The sequence below is a fragment of the Temnothorax curvispinosus genome, unplaced genomic scaffold (genome assembly GCF_003070985.1).
Source record: "Temnothorax curvispinosus isolate PA1 unplaced genomic scaffold, ASM307098v1 QBEX01004583.1, whole genome shotgun sequence".
NCBI lineage: Eukaryota > Metazoa > Arthropoda > Insecta > Hymenoptera > Formicidae > Temnothorax > Temnothorax curvispinosus.
Window position 1 is genome coordinate 1 of NW_020214363.1, and position 7,783 is coordinate 7,783.

The 7,783-nt window shown below is 35.4% G+C and overlaps 1 protein-coding gene across 3 annotated transcripts in view; it reads right to left on the bottom strand.

Annotated features, from left to right (window-relative positions):
- Positions 1–57: 57 nt before the first annotated feature.
- LOC112453679 (CD109 antigen-like) overlaps positions 58–7,783 on the bottom strand; it is a 10,594-nt gene continuing 2,868 nt past the window's right edge. The window contains exons 2-17 of one of the 3 annotated variants that reach the window (XM_025014562.1): positions 7,437–7,512; positions 6,977–7,169; positions 6,616–6,840; positions 6,007–6,257; positions 5,599–5,757; positions 5,200–5,371; positions 4,920–5,111; positions 4,737–4,838; positions 4,526–4,659; positions 3,867–3,987; positions 3,594–3,737; positions 3,387–3,506; positions 3,246–3,300; positions 1,526–1,745; positions 689–806; positions 58–254 (exon numbers count right to left, since the gene is read on the bottom strand). In XM_025014562.1, coding sequence (XP_024870330.1) covers positions 60–254; positions 689–806; positions 1,526–1,745; positions 3,246–3,300; positions 3,387–3,506; positions 3,594–3,737; positions 3,867–3,987; positions 4,526–4,659; positions 4,737–4,838; positions 4,920–5,111; positions 5,200–5,371; positions 5,599–5,757; positions 6,007–6,257; positions 6,616–6,840; positions 6,977–7,169; positions 7,437–7,495 — 2,460 coding nt within the window. In that variant the 5' untranslated portion in view covers positions 7,496–7,512 and the 3' untranslated portion in view covers positions 58–59. Of the gene's footprint in view, positions 255–688; positions 807–1,525; positions 1,746–2,818; positions 2,973–3,245; positions 3,301–3,386; positions 3,507–3,593; positions 3,738–3,866; positions 3,988–4,525; positions 4,660–4,736; positions 4,839–4,919; positions 5,112–5,199; positions 5,372–5,598; positions 5,758–6,006; positions 6,258–6,615; positions 6,841–6,976; positions 7,170–7,436; positions 7,513–7,783 lie in introns of those variants that run through there. The other 2 variants (XM_025014563.1, XM_025014564.1) reach the window with 2 other exon arrangements.

Consider the following 7,783-nt stretch of genomic DNA (forward strand, 5'->3'; position numbering starts at 1 on the left):
TATAAACAACAAGTCTATTATTGTCATTCTCTTTTTTTCTCGACTTAAATAACATTACATCACTTACTCGGTACATCGTGAACTTCATTAGAAACTTCCGCGAAGTCAAATTGTCCCTCGTTTGTTAGCAGAACTTCAGCTGTCACGTCCTTATTCATATAATTGAACACCACAATCTGTATCCCCACGATTTCTCCACGTATTACCGAGTACGGCAAATCCACGGATATGAAGAAGGGCTTGAAGACTTTCAACTAATAAACAGATAATAAATAATATATAATACAATAGTGCGGTGATTAAAGCGATCATCTTTTTTATACTTCTATAAAACAGTTTTCTGTTTTGCTACAATGCCGCACAAATTTTTATCGCGTTTACATATACCGCACGTATATATAAAGATAATCGTCATACATGTAATTCAACTTTGCGCCATTTTTATTGCAGATTAAAAGAAGAGATTGGTAAAAAAATCAATAAAATCAGAATAGTGAACCGCGCGAGAAAAGAGACTCGGAGAATTAATGAAACTTGCGCCATTTACTTTGTTATAGCAAATTAAATTATTAAATTTACTCCCCAAGGAAATTTATTAAATAAATTGGTTTGTCTTTAATCTCGGGATTTCCGCGCGCGTATATAGATCATATTAAATGTGTATGTATGTATACATATCTGTAACAACCTTTCTGGGTTCCTCTATGAGGCCTAATCCGTGCGCGTCGTTGACGGAAAATGCAGTCAGTATCCACGATGTGATGGAATCTGGTACAACGCGTCGTAATTCTGTTTTTCCATTATACCTGCAAGAGCACATGTACTTAATATTATCATAATCGCGCAACAAAGGTGAAGTATTTAGAGGGTATCCTACATCTCGTGTACTTTTATCATTTAAATAATAAATAAATTGATATATACGATGAACTGATCTACCTCCGAAAAGTATGTTTTGGATAGCGATAAAAGAGATTATATTGCAGCTTTCTAATGAAGCGACAATACAGGTATACACGATACAAGCAAGTTGATGTAATATGAAATATTCTTACGTATCCTTCACCTTTACAAATGCGGAGACACACGTTTTAACATTAAATGATGTATAAATAGCGAACGGTGTTATACGCGGATAAAAATCGATCGTTCCTTTGTGAATGACATGATGCAAGACAGTTCATTTTTCGAGAACTGAGATATGCATGATGCGCAGAACAAGCCTTTGTAACGCAACTTACATTTACATTCTTGAGAAACATGAGATCGCACCTTTTACCTTGATCAACTTTCACGTAACTGTACAATACGGTATGCACGTTATTTACAGGTATACAGGGTGTAACTGAAAAACTCGCGAGAGGTAAATTTCAGGCCGATATATCGAGCGGAAGCAATATTTTACTTAACTTCGAAACGGCAGATTTTCTCTTTTTTTTTTCAATACACGTACACCCTGCATATATACCGTATTTATACAGACGCGCATAACACGCTAAAAGTATACAAGATACGAAATAAATACCCTGAAGAGAAGTTTGTGAAAAGCCAGGTGTTTAAGATGTCATGCATTAGGAATACACGGGGCTTATTCCAGACAGGGGTTGGGATGCGAGAGAATGCGTAAGGACCTGCCAACGGTGGTCTTGTCGCTAATCTGTGCGTGACAGGTGGACCAAGGTCTGGTCGAAGCGTGGACAACCCGTGAGGCGAGCCCGTTATTCTACCCTCCAAAATTTGTGGTCCTGCAATCCAATTCTGCATGTTGTATTACACCAGCCCCGATCATGAATCGAAGTAAGGTAATCTCTATCGCTATACTCAAATACTATCGATATAGCCTAATGAATATTTCTTTAATTTTTGACACGATATGATTATCTTCACAGAATATTTAATGCATAAGAAATTATAATAGTTAGAGATAATTATAAATCTGTATAAGAGAGGCTTAATTTCATAATAAATAATTGATATATTTTATTTCACCAGCTCTGCACCTACTGTATCGTATCAGATTTCTTAGATTCTATCTCTGAAAATTTTTTTACCAATCTCAAATAATAAATTTATAGTCTCTAATATATTTATATAAATATTATTGCCACGTTTAAGAGTGACGCGTAAGCTACAAGACCGTGGAATCATATTCTGAAAATTAAAAAATTTTATTTACGTAAAAGAAATTATCAGAAATAGATGTTTGTCTAACATATATTAAAAGTTATAGACAAGTAGACAAGATATTAAATTCAATTTCGGATTGTATCCGAAGTAAATATATTATATACATATATCATGTATATTAGAGATAATGATACCTAAATCCACATGTTAAATAATAATCAAATTATATACAGAGTACAGCGCGTGTATGTACAGAGCGTTTCCAAATCGACGGAAATGCAAAATAAGGATCCTGAAAAATTGAAGATTTTTTTCCATCACCATAAGTTACCCAGCGCCATTTTCCACCGCAACAACTTTAATGCGAAGCATTCTAGTTTGCGTTATTTCTTGTTGTACAGATTTTATTGTTATTATACATGTTAATATTTTAATAGAATATAGAATAGAGTGTAGATTTTGGATATCAAATTTTCTATCAAAATTCTTAGTCCTAAAAAAAGATTATATCATACAAAATGAAATAGTAGCTTGAAGATGTATTAAAGAGGTGCTACGAAACAGTAAGTTTTTTTTTTTTTTTTTTTTTTTTTTTTTTTTCTAAGTGAATAATTACGTGTTCAAAAAATTAACGAGTGGATGTGTAAAATGATAGTGTATGCATGATAATTTATTATGTCAATGGCATTACCCAGCGTCAAGCGTTTGCCAAAGCCAAGTTTCAGGGAAATTCTTGCGAACTTTGACCTTCTCAGGCGGTAATACAGCAGCCGGGCCTGAGAGTCCCGGCATTCCCGCAGCGGACGCATACATCACGTCGTCCTGGATACTAGATCTGTAGTATACTACACACATACAAGCTCGGTTAAAAAATATATATCTAATCTGACCGAGATCGGCTCAACGGTCGATACTGATTAAAAAGAATAAATCGAGAACAAGGATGTTATTCTCATGCTATATTATAAATAAGTTGGAATATAATAGTTATTCGATGTGTCGCATATTCTACAAAATACTTTATATTTAACGAATGTGCGCGTTATGTTTTTAAGTGCGCGTTAGTCCTTTTACTAAATATAATAAGTGTATCTTAAATTTTGCATTTCGACACTTACGTATAGGGAAATTCTCGTGGACGTATCCGTTTGTGAGGATTACCACGCCAGTTTTCTGTTAAAGACATTCGTCATTTTAATCTGATTATCGGATAACAAGCGAGAGGATAATAAGATGAAATATATCCCAGCATGTTTTACTTGAAAGACGTCGTCCGCTGTTCCTGAGCCGGGCCTCCAGAGGTGACGGCCGAAGAACGCATCTGCGTGTGGCGACGCTTCTGCCTTATCGTACGACTGCAGCTCCTTATACACTTGATCCTGCGCGCAATTAATGAATGCAATCGGAATCAATTAAGTGAAATCGCTCCAACAGAAATTTACAGATATTTATAACATACTACGTACATAAGAGATGTCATTTCCAGATTTCAGCAACATGGATCTCTGGTCAATACCTAACAATCCAACGAAAGAATTCGGTTTCGCAGATACCATAATATTAACGTTAGCTCCGGGCGCAACTTCGTCTGGTGTTACTTTAAGATCGATCTATAAGTACGCAGATTATAATGTTAGAATATTATTTACATTCACGCTCTACATTTTTTTCTAATGTAAATCTTTAATGTGAAACTTGAGCGCGTTTCACAAGCGTTATAATAACTTGCGATGACTTACATGATTTTGAAGCACTCCCGTGAGTTCAACGTCTAATGAGTCCGCTATTACTTCTCCATCCGTCCGTACGTAGTATACAATTACATGTGCAGTGGGTGCCATGACGTATGTTGCTAAAAACCTGAAACGTATTTGTATATTATGTAAAGGCCATTGCACGTAACAAAGTTTTAGTCATAATCGTAAGGCCGTAAGAAAATAGACCAATCACAGTCGATTATTCTCCTTGAGCTCGAAGAATAATCGAGTTGTGATTGGTCTATTTTCATACGGCCTTACGATTATGATTAAAACTTTGTTACGTGCAATGGCCTTAAAATATCAATTTTAATCTAAAACTCGGGCAAAAGTTTCGAGCAAAAAGTTTCGCTTGTACGATCGGGCTGTCAAAGAGTGATATTCATAGTTGAATCTTATATTTAAGATCATTAAGTCTGATCAAAGGCGGTCTTAGGACTCCATTCAGCCAATAAAGAGACCATATAGCGTCTCAAGGTAGTATTTATTACGACGATCTTAAATATGAGATTAGGCTATGAATACCGGCAAAAGTTTGAATCTCAGAATTGTTTTTTTTTTTACGACCCGAACGATTCAAAAGACTTAAAATTCGACTTCAGAAAAGTCCGAACACTCTTCTTTAATATTTAACTACTTACCTGAATGAGGTCGTGTACTTGTCTTGCACGTAGATCGAGTCTGCATGCAAGATATCACCGCGACCAAGTACCTCATAACTTATGTATTTCAACGGTGCGGTAGAATTCACTTCGATGTCGACGTAATTGTTCACCTTGCAAATTAAAAGATTGTGAGAATATTATTGTAGTCGAAAGATTTCTACGTAATGATAACAGATGCAAAACGTACTGTTGGTTTTTCTGTTTTCAGAATCGCTTGGATGTATTCGTTGCTTACGGACATGGCTTGATTAGTTGAGGGAAACCATTCGTGGAGGTTTAAATACTGTGCCTGCGTATATACACAAACAATTAGGTATCGCAATTAGGTATTTCTAAGTAACATACACGGAGGCTTGATTAATAATGTTACCTCAACATTTAGAGGAAAGGAGATGTTATCCTTTGCCTTAGGCGGATAAAAGTCTAATTGCACCATGCCATGCTCATCTAATTTTCTTGTGATATTTGAATACGCCGATTGATTATATGTGTACCCGTATGCTATCAAGACGTCGTTTTTGGTGTCCTGTACTGGCGATCCGTCGTGATATGTCAATTTTAACTGCAAAAGATGTAATATATTACACAATAGTTGCAACTTGAGTGTTCAAGTTTATTTGTTGAGTATTATAATAAGATATTCGACTTACGAAAGCAGTATATTTCAGTCCGGGTTTGAAATATTCCGATGTTCTTATTAATTCCATCGTGTACGGGTGTTTGTGTAGCGTTATTTGTGCCGAAGCGTTTTGCCTTCGGGTAGTTAATTCCTCTTCCACCACTACGTCGATCATAATGGGTCTTTCATATTCGTCAGTTAATCTATAAGATAATGTATTAGTAGGTATGTGTACGGTGCAATATATATACAATGTTTCATAATTTAAAACTTGTCGAGTGTCAAAAAAGTACGTAATATAAGTTTCGGCAATTTTTTATTCCTTATAAGCAGAAACTTTTTTAAACGCTACAATACTTTGAAAAGTAAGAGGAAAATCGGCAATACGCAGTATATATCTGTAACCAATGCAATATTATATCGGATTTACCTTAATTCAGACAATATATCGAAATCGATTGTAACTTTTCCGTTAATCGGTACCACTTTTCTCACAGGTTGTTGGAATATGGGTTGGATCACGCCAGAGAAAATGTCTGGATAAGCCGTTATCGTAGCTTCACCTTTTACTGGTTTTCCATAGGTGTACCTAAATTATGTTCACTTACAAATGAATACTTTCGGTCAAATGTGGCTTAAGTAGTGTCAAATAGTTCAAATCATTATCAATTCTTTAAGTGATTATAAATTAAAATTTCCTGAGATGACTGAAAAACCATCTCCAAAGTCTATCTTCGCTGAGAAACGTAAGATTCACGCGGATGAGACTGGATGGGAGTTTTCCGCAAATCCATAAAACTTATCTCCCTCGTAAATTGTTGTTGGAACAGTCGCTTACTTTGCGTGGACAGTTGCCGTGACTTTCGATTCTTTGAACTGTACGTGCTTCGGCGAGTCGATCGTCACCTCGAAGTTCGGTAGAACGTACTCCGCGACTTCAAATTCCTTTTCAAACGTCTGATCGCCGACGTTGGCAACAAGCTTCCACCTTCCTAACACTGGTGAATGCGACAACTCCAATTCACTGCCGAAAATACCATGAGTCACAGGTGGCCGAATCCATTGCTTGATACGATTACCATCGCCATCCTGTAGTAAATTTTTTTCTTAAGTATTTGAAGTACAAATACTGAATAGTACTTTACAATAATAATTGTATATTCTCAAGAAAAGTTAGTACTCCCTTACAGGAATTTAATACTGTAAGTGATTATTTGGCTAGTGATTAATTACTTATTTCGAATATTAAAAGTACTGTTTTTAATGATTTTAATACTCAAAATAAGTAATTAATTACTAGCCAAATAATCACTTATATACAGTATTAAATTTCTATAAGGGCTATTTTATTGTTATGAGCATCAAAGTTTACATGACATGCACACATAAGTTCTATGTAACAGTGAAAGATATATACATATACTTGTATATATATGTATGCACTTACGACGATATATACGTCCGTCGGTCCCACAATGCTCGGTCTCAGCCTCGAATCCAATATTATACAACGAAACATAACTTTGTGACCGGGTTTATAAATCGCCCGGTCGGTCTGGATGAAGACGGAGTAACTTTTATGTACATACTCGATATCCTTCGATTTAGAAAAATCAATACCGGACAGACCGCGTGCTGTGAGTTTGTATTTTCCCGGCGTGGTTTCACCAATCTACACATTATAAGCAAAATCCATTATATGAATGTTAAATTACGACATAAAGTAGTAGATAGTTCTCATTTTTAAGTAAGAAAATTCATACAGGCTACTACAATATTAGACTATACGACCGCAAATTCATACGTACGTCTAATCGCAAGATCTGAGTGGAATAAGGCTCGACGGTTGCGGTCCGTGAAATGTTGAATGTTTTTCCCGAATCCAGTTCGCCAGTCAATTCAACGTATATCACTGACGGCGTCGACACGCCGGTGGTGCTCGCCGCTACATGATATTCTGAATCAGGACGTACCACTTTCGGCGCAATAATAGTGTAATACCTTAAAGGAGAACAAGAATCTTCCTCATTCCAGCTTTTCCATTCTATTCTTTCTTCGGACTTATTAAAAAAAAAAAAAAACTATCTACCGTTAGTATTGTTAACATTGAGGAATTATCCCACGTTACAATACAATCAAATATACGGTGGGCTTTCATAGATCGCAATGCAAACATAGTTTGTTATTACGAGGCGTCATGAGATAAATCATTTTGAATGAAAATATATCTGACAATAATATATATCTGATTGATATATTTGTACTTACGGTTCTGCGGCTACATTTGAGATTATTCCCGATAGCAATAGAATGCCTAGCCATTCCATGTTCCAATAGGAAAGTCCTATTCAATTAAAACAAAAAGGCGTTTAAACATCTATAAAAAATAAACACATTTTTTTATACTTGTAGAATAATATAAATTCAAAATGTATAATTTGATTATACGACGTAATTTATTCCAACTTTATTTTCGATATTCATAGTCAGATCTTATATTTGAGATCATCTTAAGTTTTATATTTGGATGCTGAACAACTCGTTTCATTGACTACGGAGTATCTTATTATATAAGATCTGACTATATATGAATACCGGCCTAAGTGTTTTTCAAA